This window comes from Nycticebus coucang, chromosome 19 (genome assembly GCF_027406575.1).
Source record: "Nycticebus coucang isolate mNycCou1 chromosome 19, mNycCou1.pri, whole genome shotgun sequence".
Lineage (NCBI taxonomy): Eukaryota > Metazoa > Chordata > Mammalia > Primates > Lorisidae > Nycticebus > Nycticebus coucang.
In genome coordinates this window covers 9,526,703-9,552,538 of record NC_069798.1, presented here as the reverse complement: position 1 = coordinate 9,552,538, position 25,836 = coordinate 9,526,703, and the positions used below count along the sequence as shown (strand labels likewise).

Sequence of the window (25,836 nt, the reverse complement as noted above, 5' to 3'; positions counted from 1 at the left end):
AATGGAGTGTTACTGAATGGTCCATACACCATTCAGGTCTGCGCTAAATACCACCTTGGGAAGGCCCTCTTGGTCACCTCCTCCCTGTCCCTGATGCAAAAGAGTCCTTTGCTCTTTTCTTATCACTCTCTACCCCTTGGCCTGGAGATACTTATTATTTATTTTTCTTCAAAGTGCTTATTACTATTTGAAATTAAATTATTTATTTGTTGCCTCCTTCACTGAAGAGCAATCTTTATTTTTTCTTTTTTTTGAGATAGAGTCTTACTCTGTTGCCCCGAGTAGAGTGCTGTGGTGTCGTAGCTCATACCAACCTCATTCTCTTAGATTCAAGGGATTCTCCTGCCTCAGCCTCCCAAGTAACTGGGATTATATGCATTTTTTCTATTTCTAGTAGAGACGGGGTCTCACTCTTGCTCAGGCTGGTCTCAGACACCTGAGCTCAAGCAATCCACCTGCCTTTGCCTTCCAGAATGCTAGGATTATGAGAGAACCAGACTGACGCCATCTTAAAGGTTCAGCCATTTTGTCCAAAACTGATGAGTCACCGTGAATTGCTGGTTTTTGTACCTTGACTCATTGGCGTCCAATCAGAAACTGCCTTCTGGAATGGGCCATATGGCAGGACTAGTGGAACCAATCCAGAAGCGGTCCCTTTGTTTAACTTGTATATGCCTACTTTGCTGTGCTGTTCTATAAAAATACCCCTGTTCAGGTTGAGACATTTTTCTTTTGTGCTGAGCACATGCACATTTGGTGTGAAACACACGTATCGTGTGTTACCATCTTTTTGGAAGGTGTTTGAACATTTGAAAGCTTTTCATGTCTGTAATTTAGACTTATCTTAGTGAATTGGTTTGAGGAGACCTAGGACTAAAATAAGTAAAGTCTCAGTCTCCAGTGGACATTTGGTCAGTCTAAGAGCTGAAACTGACATGCAATCATGGAATCACACAGATTACTAATTGGAAGGCTCAACTTCTTTCATAACTTTCATCTGTGGCATTTAAGGCACCTAAGAGTACACTTTTAAGTTTATGTTTTAGTCTTTTGCTTAAGTTTATGCAGCCTGGATATCTGGGCCATAACTGTAGAGGAAAGAGCGAAGCATGATCAGCAGTTCCATAGTTTAAAGCCAATATCTGGATTTATTACTGGTGATCAAGCTAGAAACTTTTTTTTTCAATCTGGGTTACCTCAACCTGTTTTAGCACAGATATGTCCACAGGCACAAGAACTTAAAGAGCAAGAGGAAGTGAAAGGAAAATTAGGGCAAGGAAACAGATAAAAGAAATCACTCATGAGGAAGAATCAGCAGAAAACTCCAGGCAACATGAAGAACCAGTCCAGAACAACCCCGCCAAGGGACCATGAGGTAGCTACTGCAGAGGATTCCACCTATACAGAAATGTTAGGAATGACAGAAAGGGAATTTAGAATACACATGTTGAAAACAATGAAAGAAATGATGGAAACAATGAAGGAAACTGCTAATAAAGTGGAAAATAACCAAAAGGAAATCCAAAAACAGAATCAAATCAGAGATGAACGATATGAAGAATATAAAAAGGATATAGCAGAGCTGAAGGAAATGAAACAGTCAATCAGGGAACTTAAAGATGCAATGGAAAGTATCAGCAACAGGTTAGACCATGCAGAAGAAAGAATTTCAGAGGTAGAAGACAAAGTTTTTGAGATAACTCAGATAGTAAAAGAGGCAGAAAAGAAGAGAGAGAAAGCAGAACGTTCACTGTCAGAATTATGGGACTTTATGAAACGTTCCAACATACGAGTTATAGGAATTCCAGAAGGGGAAGAAGAATGCCCCAGAGGAATGGAAGCCATACTAGAGAATATTATAAAAGAAAATTTCCCAAACATCACCAAAGATTCTGACACACTGCTTTCAGAGGGCTATCGGACCCCAGGTCGCCTCAACTCTAACCGAGCTTCTCCAAGACACATTGTGATGAACCTGTCCAAAGTCAAGACAAAAGAAAAGATTCTGCAAGCTGCCAGGAGTAAGCGCCAGTTGACCTACAGGGGCAAATCCATCAGAGTGACCTCAGACTTCTCTAATGAAACTTTCCAAGCAAGAAGACAATGGTCATCTACCTTTAATCTACTTAAACAGAACAATTTTCAGCCCAGAATTCTGTGCCCTGCTAAGCTAAGCTTCAAAATTGATGGAGAAATCAAATCATTTACGGATATACAAACATTGAGGAAATTCACCACAACAAGACCAGCTCTACAGGGAATACTTCAACCTGTTCTGCACACTGACCACCACAATGGATCAGCAGCAAAGTAAGAACTCAGAAATCAAAGGACAGAACCTAACCTCCACACTGATGCAAAAGATAAAACTAAGCAATGGACTCTCACCAAATAAGACGAATAGAATACTACCACACTTATCAATTATCTCCATAAATGTTAATGGCTTGAATTCCCCACTGAAGAGACATAGATTGGCTGACTGGATTAAAAAACACAAGCCATCCATTTGCTGTCTGCAAGAAACACACCTGGCTTCAAAAGACAAATTAAAGCTCCGAGTCAAGGGTTGGAAGACAATTTTTCAGGCAAATGGAATTCAGAAGAAAAGAGGAGTTGCAATCTTATTTTCAGATACATGTGGATTTAAAGCAACTAAAGTCAAAAAAGACAAAGATGGTCACTTTATATTGGTCAAGGGAAAACTACAACAAGAAGACATTTCAATTCTAAATATCTATGCACCAAATTTAAATGCTCCCAGATTCTTGAAACAGACCTTACTCAGTCTGAGCAATATGATATCTGATAATACCATCATAACAGGGGACTTTAACACACCTCTTACAGAGCTGGACAGATCCTCTAAACAGAAATTAAACAAAGATATAAGAGATTTAAATGAGACCCTAGAACAATTATGCTTGATAGACGCATATAGAACACTCCACCCCAAAGATAAAGAATATACATTCTTCTCATCACCCCATGGAACATTCTCCAAAATTGATCATATCCTGGGACACAAAACAAATATCAACAGAATCAAAAGAATTGAAATTTTACCTTGTATCTTTTCAGACCATAAGGCACTAAAGGTGGAACTCAACTCTAAAAAAAATGCTCGACCCCATCCAAAGGCATGGAAATTAAACAATCTTCTGTTGAATAACAGATGGGTGCAGGAAGAAATCAAACAGGAAATCACTAACTTCCTTAAGCATAACAACAATGAAGACACAAGCTACCAAAACCTGTGGGATACTGCAAAAGCAGTTTTGAGAGGAAAATTCATCGCTTTAGATGCCTACATTCGAAAAACAGACAGAGAGCACATCAACAATCTCACAAGAGACCTTATGGAATTGGAAAAAGAAGAACAATCTAAGCCTAAACTCAGTAGAAGAAAAGAAATCTCCAAAATCAAATCAGAGATCAATGAAATTGAAAACAAAAGAATCATTCAGAAAATTAATGAAACAAGGAGTTGGTTTTTTGAAAAAATAAATAAAATAGATAAACCATTGGCCAGACTAACTAGAAATAGAAAAGTAAAATCTCTAGTAACCTCAATCAGAAATGATAAAGGGGAAATAACAACTGATCCCACAGAGATACAAGAGATCATCTCTGAATACTACCAGAAACTGTATGCCCAGAAATTTGACAATGTGAAGGAAATGGATCAATATTTGGAATCACACCCTCTCCCTAGACTTGGCCAGGAAGAAATAGACCTCCTGAACAAACCAATTTCAAGCACTGAGATCAAAGAAACAATAAAAAAGCTTCCAACTAAAAAATGCCCTGGTCCAGATGGCTTCACTCCAGAATTCTATCAAACCTTCAAGGAAGAGCTTATTCCTGTACTGCAGAAATTATTCCAAAAAATTGAGGAAGAAGGAATCTTCCCCAACACATTCTATGAAGCAAACATCACCCTGATACCAAAACCAGGAAAAGACCCAAACAAAAAGGAGAATTTCAGACCAATCTCACTCATGAATATAGATGGAAAAATTCTCAACAAAATCCTAGCCAATAGATTACAGCTTATCATCAAAAAAGTCATTCATCATGATCAAGCAGGCTTCATCCCAGGGATGCAAGGCTGGTTCAACATACGCAAGTCCATAAACGTTATCCACCATATTAACAGAGGCAAAAATAAAGATCACATGATCCTCTCAATAGATGCAGAAAAAGCATTTGATAAAATCCAGCATCCTTTTCTAATTAGAACACTGAAGAGTATAGGCATAGGTGGCACATTTCTAAAACTGATTGAAGCTATCTATGACAAACCCACAGCCAATATTTTACTGAATGGAGTAAAACTGAAAGCTTTTCCTCTTAGAACTGGAACCAGACAAGGTTGTCCTCTGTCACCTTTACTATTCAACATAGTGCTGGAAGTTCTAGCCAATACCATTAGGCAAGACAAGGAAATAAAGGGAATCCAAATGGGAGCAGAAGAGGTCAAACTCTCCCTCTTTGCTGACGACATGATCTTATACTTAGAGAACCCCAAAGACTCAACCACAAGACTACTAGAAGTCATCAAAAAATACAGTAATGTTTCAGGATATAAAATCAATGTCCACAAGTCAGTAGCCTTTGTATACACCAATAACAGTCAAGAGGAGAAGCTAATTAAGGACACAACTCCCTTCACCATAGTTTCAAAGAAAATGAAATACCTAGGAATATACCTAACGAAGGAGGTGAAGGACCTCTATAAAGAAAACTATGAACTCCTCAGAAAGGAAATAGCAGAGGATATTAACAAATGGAAGAACATACCATGCTCATGGATGGGAAGAATCAACATTGTTAAAATGTCTATACTTCCCAAAGCAATCTACCTATTCAATGCCATTCCTATCAAAGTACCTACATCGTACTTTCAAGATTTGGAAAAAATGATTCTGCGTTTTGTATGGAACCGGAAAAAACCCCGTATAGCTAAGGCAGTTCTTAGTAACAAAAATAAAGCTGGGGGCATCAGCATACCAGATTTTAGTCTGTACTACAAAGCCATAGTGCTCAAGACAGCATGGTACTGGCACAAAAACAGAGACATAGACACTTGGAATCGAATTGAACACCAAGAAATGAAACTAACATCTTACAACCACCTAATCTTCGATAAACCAAACAAGAACTTACCTTGAGGGAAAGACTCCCTATTCAATAAATGGTGTTGGGAGAATTGGATGTCTGCGTGTAAAAGACTGAAACTGGACCCACACCTTTCCCCACTCACAAAAATTGATTCAAGATGGATAAAGGACTTAAATTTAAGGCACGAAACAATAAAAATCCTCAAAGAAAGCATAGGAAAAACACTGGAAGATATTGGCCTGGGGGAAGACTTCATGAAGAAGACTGCCATGGCAATTGCAACAACAACAAAAATAAACAAATGGGACTTCATTAAACTGAAAAGCTTCTGTACAGCTAAGGTGACGATAACCAAAGCAAAGAGACAACCCACACAATGGGAAAGGATATTTGCATATTTTCAATCAGACAAAAGCTTGATAACCAGGATCTATAGAGAACTCAAATTAATCCACATGAAAAAAGCCAACAATCCCTTATATCAATGGGCAAGAGACATGAATAGAACTTTCTCTAAAGACGACAGACGAATGGCTAACAAACACATGAAAAAATGTTCATCATCTCTATATATTAGAGAAATGCAAATCAAAACATCCCTGAGATATCATCTAACCCCAGAGAGAATGGCCCACATCACAAAATCTCAAAACTGCAGATGCTGGCGTGGATGTGGAGAGAAGGGAACACTTTTACACTGCTGGTGGGACTGCAAACTAGTACAACCTTTCTGGAAGGAAGTATGGAGAAAGCTCAAAGCACTCAACCTAGACCTCCCATTCGATCCTGCAATCCCATTACTGGGCATCTACCCAGAAGGAAAAAAATCCTTTTATCATAAGGACACTTGTACTAGACTGTTTATTGCAGCTCAATTTACAATCGCCAAAATGTGGAAACAGCCTAAATGCCCACCAACCCAGGAATGGATTAACAAGCTGTGGTATATGTATACCATGGAATACTATTCAGCCATTAAAAAAAATGGAGACTTTACATCCTTCGTATTAACCTGGATGGAAGTGGAAGACATTATTCTTAGTAAAGCATCACAAGAATGGAGAAGCATGAATCCTATGTACTCAATCTTGATATGAGGACAATTAATGACAATTAAGGTTATGGGGGGGGGAAGCAGAAAGAGAGAGGGAGGGTGGGGGGTGGGGCCTTAGTGTGTGTCACACTTTATGGGGGCAAGACATGATTGCAAGAGGGACTTTACCTAACAATTGCAATCAGTGTAACTGGCTTATTGTACCCTCAATGAATCCCCAACAATAAAAAAAAAAGAAAAAAAAAAAAATACCCCTGTTCCAGAGCTCGGAGCTCCTGGCTCGGATCCATTGTAGCGGAGACCCCCGGAGCCCAAGCTTGAGCTTGCAATAAAACGGCTCTTTTGCTGTTGCATCGGACTCGGCCCCCTGTGGTCTTTGTGGAGGATTTTGAAAACTGGGCACAACAGATTACAGTTGTGAACCACTGTGCCAGGCTGAAGAATACATTCTGTGAGTTTAGGGAGCTATGTGGTTCACCACTTTACCCCAAAGCCTAGAATTGTATCTGGCACACAATAGATAATCAACTACAGTATTTTTTTTCCTGAATGATAGAGAAAATGTTCTTCTTCTTCTTTTTTTAATTATTAAATCATAGCTGTGTACATTAATGCGATCATGGGGCACCATACACTGGTTTTATAGACCATTTGACATATTGAGAAAATGTTCTTCTACTGTATGATCCAGCCTTCATACTGCTGGGGATATATCCAAAAGAAAGGAAATCACTACATATCTGCACGCCCATGTTTATCTCAGCACTCTTCGTAATAGCCAAGATAGGGAATCAACCCAGGGGTCCATCAATGGAGGGATGGACACAGAAAATGTGGTCCATACACATGAGGGAATGTTATTTAGCCATGAATACAATCTTTGCCATCTGTAGCAACACATGCAGAACTGGAGGACATGATGTTAAGCGAAATAAGCCAGTGACAGAAAGACAAATATCGCGCGTTCTCATTCATAAGAAGGAGCTAAAAAAGTTGATCTCACGGAGGTAGACAGAAGAATGGTTGTCACCAGAAGCTAAGAAGGAGCAAGGAGATGAAGAGAAGTTGGATGATAGGTACAAACATACGGTTAGATAGAAGAAATAATTTCTACTGTTTGATAACACAGCAGGTGACTACAGTTATCAATAATATATTGTACATTTCAAAATAGCTAGGAAGGAAGATTTGGAATGTTCTCAACACAAAGAAATGACGGATACTTGAAGTGGTGGGTATCCCAGTGACTCAAATTCAATCGTTACACATTATATACATATAGGAAAATATTGCATGTACCCCCAAACATGTATAATGATTATGTTTCTTTTTTTCTTTATGTTTCAATAAAAAAACCAGATTTTTATTTTTTTTCTTTTTTTTATTGTTAAATCATAGCTGTGTACATTAGTGCAATCGCCTGTACCCATTCTAAGATGCACCATAGATGTGGCCCCATCCATTACCCTCCCTCCACCAAAACCTCCCCCCTCCCTTCCCCTTCCTTGGCCCTTTCCCCATAGTCTTGTGCTATAGTTGAAAACCCAGATTTTTAAAAGATGTCTTTCTTGGCTCAAATTTTGGAATGATTAATGTGAAAACTAATTTAAAAAGGTTCTGTTCTTAAAATTAAAATGACATAGAGTGACTTGGAAGTCCTTGAATATAAAGATGTGGTGCACATTTGGGCTTTGGCAGAGGATATAGTAAGAAAACTGTTAGATTGTATGTACCCTTATACATACGTAATTTGAAATGTGAAAAAAAGAAATCTATTAAAGAAGTCTTCAGCCATCCTTCTAGTCTGACTTCCAACTCCGCCCAGAAATTTAGATACTCTTGCCTGATTTTGCTACAGAACTTTTTAACCAGTTCAAAAGACTTTTCCAGAAATCCAAATTTTGTGACAGATTGCCAGCTGTCAGGATGATGCATTTTGGGGACTTGAAGTTTACTGGTACAGCACTCAGCATATGCTCCATTGACACTAAGTGGCAGGCGACATGTCTTGGAGGGAAGGACCCAGAGGCTGCAGGTCTGTCCCAGCTACGTTAATACCAAGGCTGCGTAACCTTGGAGGGTCACAGGCACACCCTTGGTCTCAGTTTTGTCATCTGCAAAATGAGCATATTCAACAAGGGTAACTCTAGAGTCCCTTGTCTTTTAGGTCACTTGTGTGTGAGTGGGGAGAAGTTGCACAGTCTGCTACCCACTGAGGGACCTTTGATCCTTTCATTCATGGCTTTGATTCATTTTGATATCTTCTCCACCAAGGAATAATTAAACAGTTCCCAGTCATTTATACTTTTCTAATACAAATGACAGCTGCCTTTCAGTGTGCTAAGAACACTGTAAGTCATTATAGCTCTTTAATCTGCTCATCTGTGCTGTGAAATAGGTACTGTAGAGGCAGCATTGTGTAATTGTCAGAGTTCTCCTGAGAAGATGTAGGCTTAGGAAGCCTGGAAGGCAGCCGGATGTAACAGCTGGATTTACAGACTGGCACAGACTGCCTGGGTTCAAATCCCAGCTCTGCCTCGTACCAGCTGTGTGACCTCGGGTAAAGTGCATGTCCCATCGAAACCTCAGTTGTCTCACTTAAAGAACAGGCATGATGAGAATAAAAGGATTTACCTCATTCTTTACTGTAAGAATTAAGCAGTTGACATGTGCGTCCTGCTTACAGTCTTGGCTGTTTGCATTCCTGCCGCATCTGATACAGGTTTAGGCTCTGACACAACTGGATTTTTGACAGGGGAGTGAGAAAAAGAGTTTCTGACATAAGACACTCAAGGAATAATTGGGGGCTGAAAAAAACACAGTAAGGCAGGAAGGCTGAGAGTGCCGGAGTCTGATTCGTCTGATTCCCTTGCTAATAAATCCTTTCCTTCTGCCCATTCCAGGGCCTATGGACAAGCTGTGAGGAGGAAGGATCACAGGGTAGCCCAAGAGGCTGCAATGCTGGGTGCATGGATGTCCTGGGGACAGAAACACACCACAGGACAAGAGCAAGTGAACCATTGCCCTTTAGGAAGGTCAGCATACCAGCAGTGGTGCCTCAGAAATCACTGTAGACTCAGCTCAGAACAGTCTGACATTGGGTAGTTCTGCAAATGCAGCCCAGGTCTCTAGACGTGTTCTGCATTCCCAATACCTCAGCATCCTGGGCGTTCTGTGCCCTGTGCAGCCCTCTCTCCCCAACAGTGTGCCCGTGAATATCCCCTCCTATTCCATATAAATAGGTGTGCTGGTAAAAGAATATTGAAATCATAACTCACAGCAGCCTCAAACTCCCCAGCTGAAGAGATCTTCCTGCCTCAGCCTCCCAAGTAGCTGGTACTAGTAGTAGAGTCTTGCTCCTGCTCAGGCTGGTCCCGGATTCCTGAGAAGCAACCCTCCCACCTCAGCCTCGCAGAGTGCTAGAATTACAGGCGGGAGCCACCACGCCCGTCAATGTTTAAATTGTTAATCATAGCCTCATACATAGGTTAATACTTTCACAGAGAAATCAGAGTTTAATGCAAACTGAAAAAATGCTCAACAGAAGCCCAAGTTGGCTCATCGGAAGGAAATCCCTCAAGAATAGGTTGCTCTGTGTCACTGTTACAGGAGAGACAGTCATGACTGTCCCAGAAGTTATTCAGAAGCCTGTTCCCGTGGAGTGTTTCAGAGATTCAGTGGGGTGTGTATTAAACACTCCAGGAAGTGAGCATTTATCTATCACTATATTCTTGCCCTCTATTAAAATAAAAAGCTTAGAATGCTACTCATTATATTTACAGCTAATATCTAGAAAATATAACAATAAAAACATAATTTTTATTTTTTTTTTGCAGTTTTTGGCTGGGGCCGGGTTTGAACCTGCCACCTCCAGTATATGGGGCCAGCGCCCTACTCCTTTGAGCCACAGGCATCACTCAAAAAGCATAAATTTGTAGTATTATTTTCATAAACCTTGACTGTCTTGGAAGACGTCCCTGTTGCATGTTGAAGAGATGATGCACGTATAGTTACCAGTTTGCTGGCGATAAGAAGGAAGTAAGGAATGCTCTCAAAGAGATTTGTACGTTGTCTTTCTGTTGCGACCTAATTTGCAGATGCTTGCATACACCTATATACCCATGAAATCTCTTCTCTTGCAATAATTGTCAGGGAACATGACCCAATAGGTGTTTTACAAATTAATGTAAAAAAAAAAATCCTTTCCATGATTTTGCTCTGAAAGTAAAATGTAAAATGAATGACACTGTTTCATGCTATCACGCAATTTTGTAAAAATAAAATTTAAGAATGGGTACAGGCAAAACTTACTAAATGCAGAATACAAATGTCTACATACAGTAACTAAGAAAATGCCATGAAGGCTACGCTGAACAGTTTGATGAGAATATTTCAGATTGTATATGAAACCCGCACATTGTACCGCTGGATTGCACAATAAAAATAAATAAATTACAAAAAAAATAAAATTTAAAACTACAAACACCAGCTTCATTTATTCTAAAGAAAAATTGTGCACTGCTTACCAACAAAAATATAAATGTTGTTACACATAGGAGAAATTATTTTGTTTCATTCTCTCAATTATATCATAATAAGAAATTTCTTAACAAAAGGATTTTGAGCCTCATTTTAAGCAAATCTCTTTGAATGTACTTTTCCAGCAGCCAGAATCCTGTTAGCCACAGACTCCTGGTGCCCCTTAGGCCTGTGCCTCACCTATGGCTCCTCTGTTTCTGTTCTCGTGTCTGGGTCGGTTCCCCCAAATAATGTCCTGTCCAGGTCATGGCTCCTCTCCATTTTCTGGACATCGATGCTGATCGGAACTCCCCTCAAATACGGGTCTACAATTGAGGCACGTATCTTCCTCATCATTCCACCCATGCTAGGCCTTCATTGTATGTCGCCCTCTCAAACGTTCTAACCCCCAACATCATTGTGAGTTACTGGGGGAAGCATGGCCGCCCGCGGGCTTGCTGCCCTGGACTTCTCCCTTCCTCTGTCTCGCCCGGCCCCAGTGATGTTTCTTCTGCACTACAGAATGACGAGCAGCGGAGCAGAGGCACCAGTGGGCGGGGAGAAATTTAAAGATCGTTAATTAATTATTTCCAAAGAAATTCAAAACACAGTAAGTATATTCTTTTTTCTTACTTTTTTTTATTAATATAATTTAGGTGTGCTGTGGAATCTTTGAACTATAGGTTCAAGGTGCTGTGAGATAAAAAAGGTTGTGGGAAGGAAAAACCATGACCACAGCCAGGGGGACAAGGAAGTCTCCAGAAAACATTGCCCTATGGCCAGCCTACCTACCATTTAGAACGTCTCTCTTTTTATAGGGGTTATGATTTGGGAGCTGTGGACCTCTTGGGAGTGTAGGAATGAGTACTGGGGATCCATAAACCCCCTGAATTCCAGGCTAAATTCTGTGTGATACACATTTTTCTAGGAGAGAGTTCACAGTTTATGTGGACATAGTGAGTTCAGGACACCTCCTCCCTCACTCCATGTCTCCAGAAATTTAATCTCTACTTCTTTAAAGAATTCTTTAGGAAGTGGCATGAAGTTGATTCTGGATTCTTACCTTTTCAACAAAGTACATGATGCCCTCATGGCCACGCTGGCCAGGGGGCTTCCAGCTGAGCACCACGTAGCTCCGGGTAGCCTCAGTGACACAGAGGTCTGTTGGGGGCCCAGGAACTATACCCTCTGAAAAACAAAAAAAAAAGAAAAGTGAGGAACACATGCTCCGGGTAGCCCAGGACACTCAGAGGACTGCACGATGCTTCTCCCCTCCTAGAGGAAGAGTTATTTATGGCTCCACGGAAATGAAGAAGTACCTTGTCTCTTGGGGGCAAGGCACAATTTAAGAGGGACTATACCTAACAAATGCAATCGGTGTAACCTGGTTTCTTGTACCTTCAATGAAGCCTCGACAATAAAAAAAAAAAAAAAAAACAAGTACCTTGTCTCTGAAAGTCTACCTAAAACATCATTCATTCATCATTTAAATGGCATTAAGCATTTAAAATACAGAGCCAAGGACCCTGGGATACTGCTCGTATCTTGGATTGGTTTATAACTGGGTTCAAGAAGTTGAGTAGCGCAGGGCAGTGCTCATGTGCTAATGGACTTGAGGGAGAACACACTGAGGTCAAGGATGTGTCACAAAGTCGTAGGGTGTGACTTCTGTGTCAAAGCCTATTGGATGTGGTGAAATAACATGATACTATCTGGTTCCATCTCATGACTTGTTCCAATTTTAGAAGGAAAACATACAAAAAGCTTCCTAGATGAAGCAAACATTTGTCATCCTTTGTTAAGTTCCAGTGTATCCTCCTTACTCCTTGGTGTGGATTTTTGTTTTTCATAGAGTTTATATTTCTGTTCTACCCTCCAGCCTTGAGCCATTTACATTACATTAACCTCTGGGATCTATGTATTACTACTTTCCTCACTCCCTGCTTGCTATGACTAGCTTTACTATAACTATAATTGTGTGTCCAATTTTACTGGGACCTTAACTACTGCCTATCTGCCCACAGGAATCTGTGACCCACTTTGTTTTCATCCCTGAGCCAGATTAACCCTTGCTTGCAGAGGGTTCATTTGGCCCTCAACTCTACATGCCCCCAGACTAGTAGTGTCTGGGTGCTTCTGTAAGTCCTTTCTTTTGCCCTAACACTCCTGACCTGGCCTCAGAACTTTTATTTTTATACCCAGCTAACATTGCCAGATAGAACAGACGATGTAACCTATGATTTTATTTGCTAAATGTGTGTCATAAATTTACTTAACGTAATTTTTTCCCTTGGTATTTATTTTTAGGTCAGACAGAAGTTGTCTGAAACCCAGTTATACTGGCTATCTTTGGCCCACTTAAAACTTCCCCCTTTCTACGTGGATGTTTGCAATATAACCTGCTTTTTCCTCATCCCACTGACCCAAAAACCAACATGCCCCACAGGTGCTAACATGATAAAACCTTATGGTCCAGACCACAGTCATGTTAATAAGTTCCCCGTTCCTGTGTGTTTTCTTTGAACTAGTCAATCCACAAACCCTGTGGGAAAGCATAAAGAATAACACCCAAGGACCTTAACAAAAGTCCCGCTCACAGGTCCTTTTTCTTTCTAGCTCTCCATCCACTGGTTGTGCTCTCTGCTGCCTCGCAAAACTACGTCTTGAAAGGATGAAACTGGTCTCCCAGAACAAAACTCAAGAGTATTCTAGAAATACAAAAATATCTAGCACCAAACAATGTAAACTCAAATGTCTGGCATCTAATAAAAACTACCAAGTATGTAAAGAAGTAGGAGAATACAACCCATAATGAGAAGATAAATCAGTCAATAGAAACAAAACCCGAAATGCTTCAGATGGTAGTAGTATCATCTGTGAATTGCTCAATAAGAGTAGACAAAACATAAAAGCAGTTACAAATATCTTCCGTATGTTCAAGAGGATAAAGATTGAACATGTTAAAGCAATGGAAAATATAAAAATAATCTAAATTCAACTTCTAGAGATGAAACTACAAAGTCCAAGATGAAAAGTACATTGGCTAGACTGGGTGCAATGGCTCATGCCTTTAATCCCAACACTTTGGGAGGCTGAGGCAGGAGGATTGCTTGAGCACAGGAGTTCAAGGCTACAATGGAGCTTGATGATGCCACTGTATTCCAGCCTAGGGCAACAGAGTGAGACATTGTCTCAAAAAAACAAAAACACCACCCCCCCCCAAAGAACAAACAAACAAACAAACGAAAATCAGAAGAAAACCAAAAACCATTAAAAAATTGGCTGGAATCCACAGCAGGTGAGAGAATGAAAAGGAAAAGTTTAGTGAACTCAGTGACACAGCAATACAAACAATCCAGAAAGAAAAAAGACTGAAAGGGAAAACAAACACAAAAATTAGTGAATTTGGAATGATTTCAAGTGCTTTCAAGTGGCCTGTAGTTGAAGTTCCTAAAGTGGAGAAGAGAGAGAAGTGTAGGAAACATATTTTTAAATTAGTGATAAAAATGTTCCAAATCTGATGAAAACTGTACTCCACAGACGAGAGAAAAACTTGCAAACTCTAAGCACAAGATATAAGAAGGTAACTAAAAACAAATTCACATCAAAATCAAATTCTTAAAACCAGTGATTAAGAGAATATGTTAAAAGTGGATACAAAAAAAAGAGACACGTTATATATCAAAGAATAAAAATAAGAGCAATTAGCAGTTTTCCTCGTGCAGATCTGCATTATGATGGACTAAGCTCTTAAAAGGCTGAAAGAAAAACCTGTCAACCTAGAATTCTATACTCAGTGATGATGTATTTAAAAAATGAAGGTGGAAATAGAGACTTTTCAGATATACAAAAGAAAATAATTCATAACCAGCAGAACTGCACTGTAAGAAATATTAAAGACTCTTAAAAAGCTGAACTTGTAGAAGTGAAGAGAAGAATAGTGGTTACCAGAAGCCGAGGCAGGGAGTAGTAGTTAGGGAGATGTTGGTAAAAGGGTACAAAGCTTCATTAGACAGTAAGAAAAGTTCTGGAGATCTCACAGCCTGCGGACTATAGTTAATAATAATGTATTGTGCAGTTGAAAATTGCTAAGAGCATAGATCCTAAATATTCTTCCCCCAACACACATAAGAAAATATGTGATTTGACAGATGTGTTAATTAGTTTGATTGTGGTAATCATTTCACAATGTGTGTGTGTATATATACCAAAACAACGTGTGTATACATATATATACCAAAACATCACCTTTTTTTTTTTTTTTTGTAGAGACAGAGTCTCACTTTATGGCCCTCGGTAGAGTGCTGTGGCGTCACACAGCTCACAGCAACCTCCAACTCCTGGGCTTAAGCGATTCTCTTGCCTCAGCCTCCCGAGTAGCTGGGACTACAGGTGCCCGCCACAACGCCCGGCTATTTTTTGGTTGCAGTTTGGCCGGGGCCGGGTTTGAACCCGCCACCCTTGGTATATGGGGCCGGCGCCTTACCGACTGAGCCACAGGCGCCGCCCCGTGTCTTTTATCTTTTCTTTCTTTTTTTTGTAGAGACAGAGTCTCACTTTATGGCCCTCAGTAGAGTGCCGTGGCCTCACACAGCTCACAGCAACCTCCAACTCCCGGGCTTAAGCGATTCTCTTGCCTCAGCCTCCCGAGTAGCTGGGACTACAGGTGCCCGCCACAACGCCCGGCTATTTTTTGGTTGCAGTTCAGCCCGGGCTGGGTTTGAACCCGCCACCCTCGGTACACGGGGCCGGCGCCTTACCGACTGAGCCACAGGCGCCGCCCAAAACATCACCTTTTAACACTGTAAGTATATACAGGATTTTTTTTTGTCAAAAAAAAAAAAGCGTTGAAGAAAGTACTTCAGGTACATACTGGAGAGAAATCTGAATCTATACAAAGAATGTTTAAGATATCTCAGTGCAGTCAAAATAATAATATTATATTGTACAATTTATTATATATATGTATATGTACCACACACACAAACAAAATGAATGACACTGACCGTGCCAAGCCAAAGAGGGGGAAACGGAATAATACAGTTGTAGGTTCTCATATTACATGTGAAATCATATAATATTACCTGAAAGTAGGCTGTGAAAATATGTCCATTATAAATTCTGAATGACTAAAAGCAAAACAAAGAATTGTAGCCAATGGATAATACAGGTAAAATAAAATCCAATAAAAAGTAAAAAAAAAAAAAAAGAAGAAGAAGAAGAAGAAAGGAAACAAATGGATAGAATAGATAGAAAACAAATAGCAAGACCATAGAGTTAAATCCAACCATATCAGCTGGGCGAGGTGGCTCACACCTGTAATCCTAGCAGTCTGGGAGAACGAGGCAGGTGGATGGCTTGAGCTCAGGAGTTTGAGACCAGCCTGAGCAAGAGTGAGACCCCATCTCTACTAAAATAGAAAAACCAGCCAGGCATAGTGGCAGATTCCTGTAGTCCCAGCTACTTTGGAGGCTGAGGCAAGATATCTTTGTAACCATCAATACAACTGATAAACCTCTAGTCACATAGTCAGAACAAGAGGAAGTGAGACACATATCAGGAATGAGAGCTGGGACATCATTTTAAATTCTGCAGAAATTAAGAAGAGAATAAAATGGGAACAACTTTAGGAATGAAGAAATTCCTTGAAAGACAAAAATGATCAAAGCTTACTCAATAAAAAGTAAATGACCTGAAATTAAATTTGTAGCACATTAGCATCCCACAACATCTCCAAGCGTAGATGGCTCTGCCAGTAAATTCTACAAAACGTTTAAGAGAAAAATAAGAAAAGTTCACACAAGCTCTTTCAAACAATTGAAATAGAAAATCAAATATGTAAACTGACATACCGATTACTAGTGACAATATGGAGCAACTGGAATTCTCGCAGCGTGCTGATGGAGATGTGTAATGGTACCATCATTTCAGAAAACAGTCGACAATTCCTTAAAAAATTAAACATACACCTACCATATAACCCCTCCATTCAACTCCTTGGTACTTATCAAAGAGAAATGAAAGTTCATCTCTTCACAGAAGCTTTCAACAGTGAATGGAGAAATAAATTGGAATGAATTGATACATGCATCAACATGGATAAATCTCAAAATAATTATGCTGAGTAAAAAATGAGTGTGATTCCATTTATCTAAAATTGTGGACAATCCAAACTATGGTAACAGTAAGCAGTAAGTGTATGAAACTACCAAATTGTAAGCTCTAAATATATGCAGTTTACTACACAGCAATTACATCTGAATAAAGCTTTAAAAATAAAATATGACTCTTCAATGACATAAGTTACTTATGGTCTCAATATATTTTAGAATGTTCTTTCCAAAACCTTTTTTGTTGAGACACAGTCTCACTCTGTTGGTTAGGCTAGAATGCTATGGCATCATAGCTCACAGCAACCTCCAACTCCTGGGTTCAAACGATCCTCCTGCCTCAGCCTCCCGAGTAGCTGGGACTATCCGCGCCCACCACACTGCCCAGCTAATTTTTTCTAATTTTTGTAGAGATGAGGTCTTGCTCTTGCTCACGCTGGTCTTGAACTCTTGCGCTCAGCCTTCCAGAGTGCTAGGATTATAGGTGTGAGCCAGTGCTCTTGGCCTCCTCAAACATTTTAAAATAATATACACTGTATGTCTGCAATAAAAACTAAAGCACACGGCAAAATTTTGGCAATCATATCTAGGCAAACCGGAGTTTTTACCTGAAGGTTCCTCTTCAGTGACAATGATCTGCCCAGTCCAGGGTGCAGAAGGGCGACCTGAACAAAACAAATACAAAAAAAAATCACAAAAATTCACAAACACAACTTCACCTGCACTGAAACTCTGGGCAGATGAGTCACAAACAGGTTTGTTACTAGGCAACTTATGTGTTTTCCTAATGCCTTTTTTTCCCTAATGCATTTTATCAAACACATATAGGATATTGTGGGAGACAGGGCTCCTCTCCTTGAGGGATTTATAATCTGCTAAGCCCTAGACTAAATCTCTAGTCAGATCAGTCAGAACAAAAAGAGGTAAGTCACAAATATCAGGACTGATTCAGGTGGCATTTCTGAAATGGCATTTACACAAGTGAGGCGGGTGACTGGTGCTTATCTGACTGTTCAGTAAGGATCTCCTAAAACCTGTAGTCTTTCTCATCCCTTCATAAGAGATAGCATATGTTTGGAAGAAGTATTTCTTTTTTATTTTTTTTGGCTGGGGCTGGGTTTGAACCCGCCACCTCTGGCATGTGGGACCGGCGCTCTACTCCTTGAGCCACAGGCACCTCCCGGAAGAAGTATTTCTAAAATAATGGTAAGCCCAGGAGTTATTTATCTGTCACAATGAGAATGAAAGAGGAGCAGAGATACTGATCCTGCGGCAAAATTCAGAGAAAGCAATTTTTTCCCATTCCATTTTGAGACGTTTTATCTGCCAAAGAAATCAGTTGAGATCTTGAGCAAAGAAAATGAATGAGACTGTTATAAACTAAAGGAGGAAATTCATTTCTGTAATTCCAGAAACATCAGAAAGAGAACTGGTTCAATTCCTGTTTTAAAACAGAATGTTGTCATAGTTTGTGCAAGAAACGGAAGGTGACAAAGAAGACAACTTATTTCCAATTCAAATAAATCTTATTTTGATTGGAATTTATAAAAGAGGAGTAAATGAATGTATGAGATGGAATTTTTGAATTTAGAAATTTTTAGGAAAGAGGGAGGGAAATTAGATGGATGGCAAAAAGTGATTGGAGAGAGATCAGGGAGTCTGATTAATAACAGTCATGGGGACTTTTACTTAAATTTTTATAATGCATTGCGTATGTTTAAGGTGAGGAATAACACTGTGCATACAGCATGGACTGGTAGTCCTTAACCAGGGTAATTTACACACCCCTTCCGGACATCTGCAAGTGTCTCCAGGATGCTACTGCCATCTAGTGGGCAGAGGTGAGAGCTGCTGGTAAGCATCCTCTAAGCCTCTCCACCCACGCAACAGCTACTGGCCTAAAATGCCAAAAGCACCAAGGTTGAAAAGTCCGGAATAGACTGAAATGTTACTATCTGACAATTTGTTTTATTAATTTAATTTTTTTTGAGACAAACACACTCTGTCGGCCAGGCTCCAGTTCAGTGGTGCAATCACAGCTCACTACAGCCTCCAACTCCTGGGCCCAAGTGATCCTCCTGCACAGCCTTCAGGTGTGTAACAGTGCACCTGCCTAATTTGTTCTGTTTTTTGTAGAGAAGGGCTCTAGCTATATTGCTTGGTTGATTTCCCAACCTCAGCCTCCAGTGATCCTCCCACCTCAGCCTCCTGAAGTGCTGGGATGACAGGTATGAACTACCACTCCAGGCCCAGCAATTCTCATGATGTCATTTTATAGTTCCTATTATTGAGGATGCCACAGGGGTTCCCATGAAACAAACGCAGGGCAATAATTCATGTGCCATTTTTTGATATTAAGACTTGGAGGCCAAATACTATATAAAAAGATTATGTTTGACTGCCTAATATGAAAACTCAAATATAGTTTAGCTATCATGTTGTAAATCTGCTTTTCCTTTGATATAGAGAATCTCACTGTGTTGGGTGGACTTCCAGGAGCCAGAATGAAAATTACATTTGGGGTGCGCTAAGGCCATGAATAAAAATGCTCTTCAGCCTCTTTTCATATTTCATCCCACATTACAATCCTGGGATTTAGTCAAACACAACAAACATTTTTGAATAAAGTAAATGAATTCCCTTTAGAGAATGAATAAATCAGTGTTTTCTAGGGTATTCTCCTCTTAGATTTTTTGATCAGGAAAGGATTTCTTCTTCTTGTCTCCCTCTAATGGAAGGGAGAGAAATAACCTTGCAATGAAGCCTGCTCTTAACAGTTACCTTAAAAAGGTTTAGGGAAGGTCCTGAAAAATAAAAAGCACTTACTTTTAAGTCTAGCTTTCTCAGCTGGATCCAATGCAGCCACCGGCTCTGAGACTCGAGATGGCAGGCCTATTCCAGTTTTATTCACGGCTCGAACTCGGAAGATATAGGAACGACCTTCTATCAGTCCAGTGACTGGGAAACGGGCAAACTTCACAGGCGTATCATTGCACTGAGACCAGCTGTCTGTGCCTACCTCACATCTGAAGAAAAAAAGAGAGGTTGACAAAAATGTTGAAAGAAGTGTGGCTAAATTAATAGCTCCAAAGCTGCAAACCCATCCGGCTGCTTCAGAGCTCCTCTCTGTAAAATACCCAGTTCAGGCATGGCTGGTATTTAACTGCAGGCACTCAGTTTTGTTCAAACAGAAATGTGCTAAGCAGAGGAGTTTAGGGCTTGGGGGAAAGTACCAGATAGGTGTCCATAGTCTTCACACTGGGTGGGCTTAGGCGAAACATCTCCCCGGCTGATGTCTTCAATTCTACCATTAGTTACTTATTTGTCATCTTTCGACAGTTTCTCTTTTAAAAGTATTGTTGAAGGGCCGGGGGAGGTGGCTCACACCTGTAATTTTATAGCACTCTGGAAGACTGAGGCAGGAGGACCCCTTGAGCTCAGGAGTTTGAGACCCCAGCTTGAGCAAGAGCAAACCTCATCTCTGTGAAAGTAGAAAAACTAGCCAGGCATTGTGGTGGGCACCTGTGGTCCTGGCTATTCCAAAGGCTGATGCAAGAGAATCATTTGAGCCTAAGAGTTTGAAGTTGCTGTGAGCTATGATGGCACAGCACCCTACCCAGGATGACAGAGTGAGACTCTGTCTCTTAAAAATAAATAAATAAATAAGAAAGTGCAAACGTACTGTCGAGAAAATTGACACCTTAAAAGATACCTATTTTCACTGTAGTTTTGGAAACTATTTCACCATATTTTCTCACTTGATGGTAACTGCATCGAGTGGGAGGGAGGGATGTTATTCTAAGACATCAGTGTCTTTACTAGAAGAGACTGATGAGAGGTGGGGATGTTCCCAGGCCTGGCGGAGGGACATCGAGTACATACTTAGAAATGCTGACTTTTAATTGAGTGCTTTTACAGCAACTGGTACTTGGGGATAGAGTGGGCCACCCCTTGGGAGATAAAGATGACAGCTCATACCATGCTGTTGGCCTAATGCACAGAACTTTAAGGCCGCAATGTGTGATGGAATTATACAGCGTTGGGATTCAGTAACTCGTACCATTTCTTTATGAGCAGAGCACGGCGATTTTAGTTCATGGTACTTCCTCTAAATGGCTCTGTGTCCAAATGTATGATTCCCAAATGATCTTCCTGGGAGCAAGGGTTGCTGGTGGCAGTAGAAAGGTGGTTGGGTGGGGGGTTTATTTTGCCTTCCTCACTATCATCGGCCATTCTTTGACTTAGACAACGGACATTTTCCTTAGAGAAATGTAAGGAGCTACCAAACATAGTTTCAATCTCTGCCTTCCATTCCATTTCTCCTAAATCTTTCCTTTGTAAAAATTCTAGAGCTGCCCTTGGGTGGGGGTGGTGAGAGCTGAGAGGGCTGGGACAATTCTCCAAACCACCCTTCTCCCCAGAGAGTCTCCAGGACTCGCCCTCTTCCCTGCACGGACAGTCATGTTGACCCCGTGACATTAGAGCATACTTCCTCTCGACTGGGCAGAAAGAAAGGTGCTCCTGACGTATACAGGCAGTCCCCAGGTTACGAACGAGATAGGTTCTGTAGGTTTATTCTTAAAAGTTGGATTTGTATGTAAGTTGGAACAGGTACATTTACCTATTACCAATAATAGCCCATGTTTGTAAGTATGAGTCATACATAAAGTGGATGTTTGTAACTCAGGGATTGCCTGTTTTGCAGCAGAAAAACCACAAACTTACAGCCAGGCTGGGATCTGGATTCTGGTTCTGCTACTTCCTACCCGTGTGCTGTTAGTGACTTCGGTGTTTCCTCACTGGCATGTGGCCTTGGGCCAGCTGCTTGTCATTCCTGCCTCCAGGGGTGGTTACGGGTGAGTGGTTAAGTAATGCGAGAATAGTGCCACGCTGCCGTGCACCTAGAAAATGCTTGATAATGCAATAACGCTAGCCCCAGTGTGGACGGTTATATTATGACTAAGGCAAGAGGAGAAAAAAATGTTCCAATTATCCCTCGTCTTTCATGGATCACAGTTTGCAAATTCCTTGGCAATTTGCCAAAGACAATTAAACAGGAAAAAAATTTACCTAAACCTTCACGATTTACCTAAACAATTCATCATTCCTAAATGAAATAATGTGGAAGCACTGAGCCGTGTACACAGCTAAACAGTATATAATTCATTATAGGTATTCCTCTGGATAGTTTTGAGTCCAGTGGGCATATATTTACTGACTGTTATAAACACGAGGTTTAATACATCTTGGTACAGACCCATTGTGTTTTAGTGTTACAGATTATCTGTCCCTCATGGTTTCTATAATCATCTTTCAAAAATGAGAAGAGAATTGGAGCAACTGTTTGAATAGAAACCAAGTCAGAAAACAACTCACGTAGGCCAATATTCTAAATTCGTTGCTTTGTTGTCCAAACTCACTTCATAATTAACATGCAAAACCCAGTTGCTATAAATATCAGACTATACATTTTGGAGAATGTAACTAACAAGGACTTACTGATAAGGCATTATTTAATACTATTGATTTTTGTTGTTATTTCTTTGTACAACTTGAAACCACAGCCTGCAGTATAAATGAGATTGTGTTCACATTCCTAAAGGCAATAGTCTTAAATCACCAATATATTAGGATTATCGACATTGAATATATTGAATACCAGCTGTCAATTTCCAAAGTGGACTCTGGTAGGTGTACAAATTCACAGCATTCTTTCCAAACGAGTGACTTGAGCTAATAGTCAAATTCGAAGAATTCATCATTGGAATTTAGTTAAATCTGTAGGTGAACAGATAGGAATATATAGATATAAGGTGTGTGGGTATGTATATATACTGAGAGAGAGGAAAAGAGAGAGAGGGAAAGAGAGAAAGAAGTCAAGGCCAGAAAAGAAAATATTTCACCCAGAAGTGATGAGAAAAAACAAGGATGCGTCTCTATGGCCAAGTAACTCTAACTAAAGTTAGAGACTTAGTTAGACACTTAGACTAAGCACTAACTTATCAATAAAGTATCCCAGAATAGGACTCCCTCCGTCTACAGCTGGCTGTTTCCAAGAGATGATGATATAATCCTTGTTGGCCTCCAGGCACACCACATCCAAGGGAGAGGCTGGAGCGCCTGGGATCTCTGCATCAGCATCTGTGGAGATAAAGAAGAGTCTGGTTAACACTCTCAGATGTGCTCTGTCAGCTCTGTGGGCGGAGGTCTCAGTGGACGCACTCCTTATCACATCATCACAGTGGCTACAGCTTTGGTGCTGGTAGAGCAAGTCTCAGATCTTGTAATCTGAATAGCAACATAACTATGTGTGTTTTACACCTTCGGTAGGAAAAACATCATGTTAGAAAATAAAAAGGGCATTAAAAAGAATCCATGACCTTTGCTGCCCAAAATGTTCCAAAAGAAAGTTAATAGAGAGTGTTGGAGTGTTAAGAGATTGCTACTAACAAGTCCATTGTGCCAGAAAGTCTGTTCTTAGGACACTGATTGTGCAATATTACCCAGAAACTATGAAAGGCTCCAAACAGGGACAAACAGCCCCTGCTGGGTGCATCCATAGGCAAATAAGAACCATGAACTTTGCCTGTCACTATGGTAGACACCACCATTTTGCAAGAGAAAAGAATACATTTTAATCAAATGATTGTTCCCAAACTGAAGATCCTCTGAGGCAATACTCATATATGAACTTAGTTTATCTGAGCTTAGCAAAAGTCCAGGACAATTTCATAAACTTAGGAAATGTGATCCATGTGGTCCCCTCAGGCACAGCTAAGTTAGTGAACTAAGGATGATTTTAGGAGAGGAAAGGGAATGAGAATATTCAAGTTAGTAACCTTTTATTTTGAGACAGAGCTTCAAGCTGTTGCCCTGGGTAGAGTGCCCTGGCATCACAGCTCATAGCAACCTCCAACTCCTGGGCTCAAGTGATTCTCCTGCCTCTGCCTCCCAAGTAGCTGGGACTACAGGCGCCTGCCACAACACCTGGCTATTTTTGGGGTGCAGCTGTCGTTGTTTGGCAGGCCCGGACTGGATTTGAACCTGCCAACTCAGGTGTATGTGGCTGGTGCCTTAGTCGCTTGAGCCACGGGCACCAAGCCAAGTTAGTAACCTTTCAAGTGAGAATAATGAAGACAAGAGCAAGGTCCCAGTGGGTTTCCACAGTTGCCAAGTCCTCCAGCATTTGACCAACGCTTTCATAGATGGAGTTAGGAGGAGAAGAGGCTGAGACATGCAGGTGACACTCACCAAGATGACTTTTTTTGGGGGGGGGAGGAGACAGAGTCTCCCTCTGTCACCCTGAGTAGAGTGCCCTGGTGGCATAGCTCACAGCAACCTCAAGTTATTCTCTTTCCTTAGCCTCCCAAGTAGCTGAGACTGCAGATAGGTATCCATAACCAAGCCCTACGTTTTTCTATTTTTAATAGACACAGGGTCTTGCTCTTGCTCAGGCTGGTCTCGAACTCCTGAGCTCAAGCAATCCTCCTGCCTCGCCCTGCCAGAGTGCTAGGATTACAGGCATGAACTATCATGCCGGCCAGAACAAAGACTTTCTTTTCCTACAATCTGCAACTCTTATGAGTTACTAAGACATCTCAAAACACAGCAGAAATATTTGTGCACTTCTGAATTTAATGGACGTGCGTTGCCTGGGAAGGGCCCACGTCACTCAGGTTTTGAACATTCTGTTTCTTGCCCCATGAACCAGCAGGAAAGCATCTCTAGGCAAATAGCTCCTGCAGAAGGGCTACGGGAGGGTGTAACTAAATCATCGCCGTGCCTAAAACTTAATGCCGAATCCCCGCGTCCCACACAACGGGAAACAAGCAGGGAAGCCGCGTGTTGGTGCAGAGAAACTTCTTTCCTCGCAGGCTTTAGGGCACGGGATGGGGAGGGTGGTGCTGCTGGTAAAGACGGATCAGGGTGGGAGTGGAGGTGGGATGCTGAGGCTGATGGTGGCACAAGAGGCGCTTTGGAAAGTGACTTCACTACCAGAGGGACAGCTGGTGCCCTCTAACCATGTCCTTTTGCTAAAAGCCTACAGCACAACAACCAGCAACCTCTGCACTGGTGGAGCAGAGCTTAGTTAGCTCGGCATCCATTGCACAGATGTACTACAGCAGCGATACACCGGAACAGCCCGGCAGAGGGTAGGCCTCCAGGGAGCCACTTCCCAGCATTTTTATAGCATTGGTTGGACGGCCCCATTCACAGGGTGGGCTTGACAGCCTTTCAGGCTACCCAGGCATTCATTCACACGTTTGTTCATTCATTCATGCAGTATTTTTCCAGGTGCTAAATGCCAAAGTTACAAAATAAGGATCATTCTTTCTCTGAAGGAATGACAATATGGCAGAGGGAGTGAAACATATCTGGAATGACTAGACCACAACTGTACAGCACTAGGACACAGTATTTGGCTTCCAGCAGCAGCTACGCAGCGTCTGGCCCATAGGACCCACTCAGACATCATTGATCTTCAAACTCTTGGGCTCAAGTTATCCTCTTGCCTTAGCCTCCCAACGTCACTGAGACTGCAGATAGGTGTCCGCCACCAAACAGAGGAAAGGGAATGAGAATATTCGTTCTGTGCTCCAAACAGTCAAACTTTTTTGTAGCTTTGATTAGGGTCAAAAATTAGTCTACTATTTTGACCTCTGACACAGACCACTAATAACTTTTTAAAAAATATAATTCTATCATTTTGTCTTTATTGTAAAAGCAGCCCATGTTTATAAACATAAGATAATAAAAAATATGTTAAAATCCCTTTTTAGTCCATAACTCAAGCGATAACTACAACTAACACAGTGGGCTAAATCTTTCCAGATATTTTCCCTCTATATTTATAAATTCAAAATGACTATTTTTGAAATAAAGTGGGATTATACTATACAGTTTCAGGTAAACGTTTTTCTTGCTATATTTCCGTACCAACCAATTTAGGTATACAGTATAGTTTTCATTGCTGTGCAGCATGATCTTGTTTACATGGAACATCTGTTATACTTTATAACTCCCATATTG

The 25,836-nt window shown here is 40.8% G+C and overlaps 1 protein-coding gene across 2 annotated transcripts in view; it reads right to left on the bottom strand.

Moving 5' to 3' along the window:
- Window positions 1–25,836, bottom strand: part of MYOM1 (myomesin 1) — a 148,376-nt gene that overhangs the window by 65,668 nt on the left and 56,872 nt on the right. For both annotated transcript variants that reach the window (XM_053571704.1, XM_053571702.1), the window contains exons 11-14: window positions 22,806–22,947; window positions 19,633–19,832; window positions 17,415–17,471; window positions 11,760–11,884 (exon numbers count right to left, since the gene is read on the bottom strand). In XM_053571704.1, the coding sequence (XP_053427679.1) occupies window positions 11,760–11,884; window positions 17,415–17,471; window positions 19,633–19,832; window positions 22,806–22,947 (524 nt within the window). The remainder of the gene's footprint in view (window positions 1–11,759; window positions 11,885–17,414; window positions 17,472–19,632; window positions 19,833–22,805; window positions 22,948–25,836) is intronic.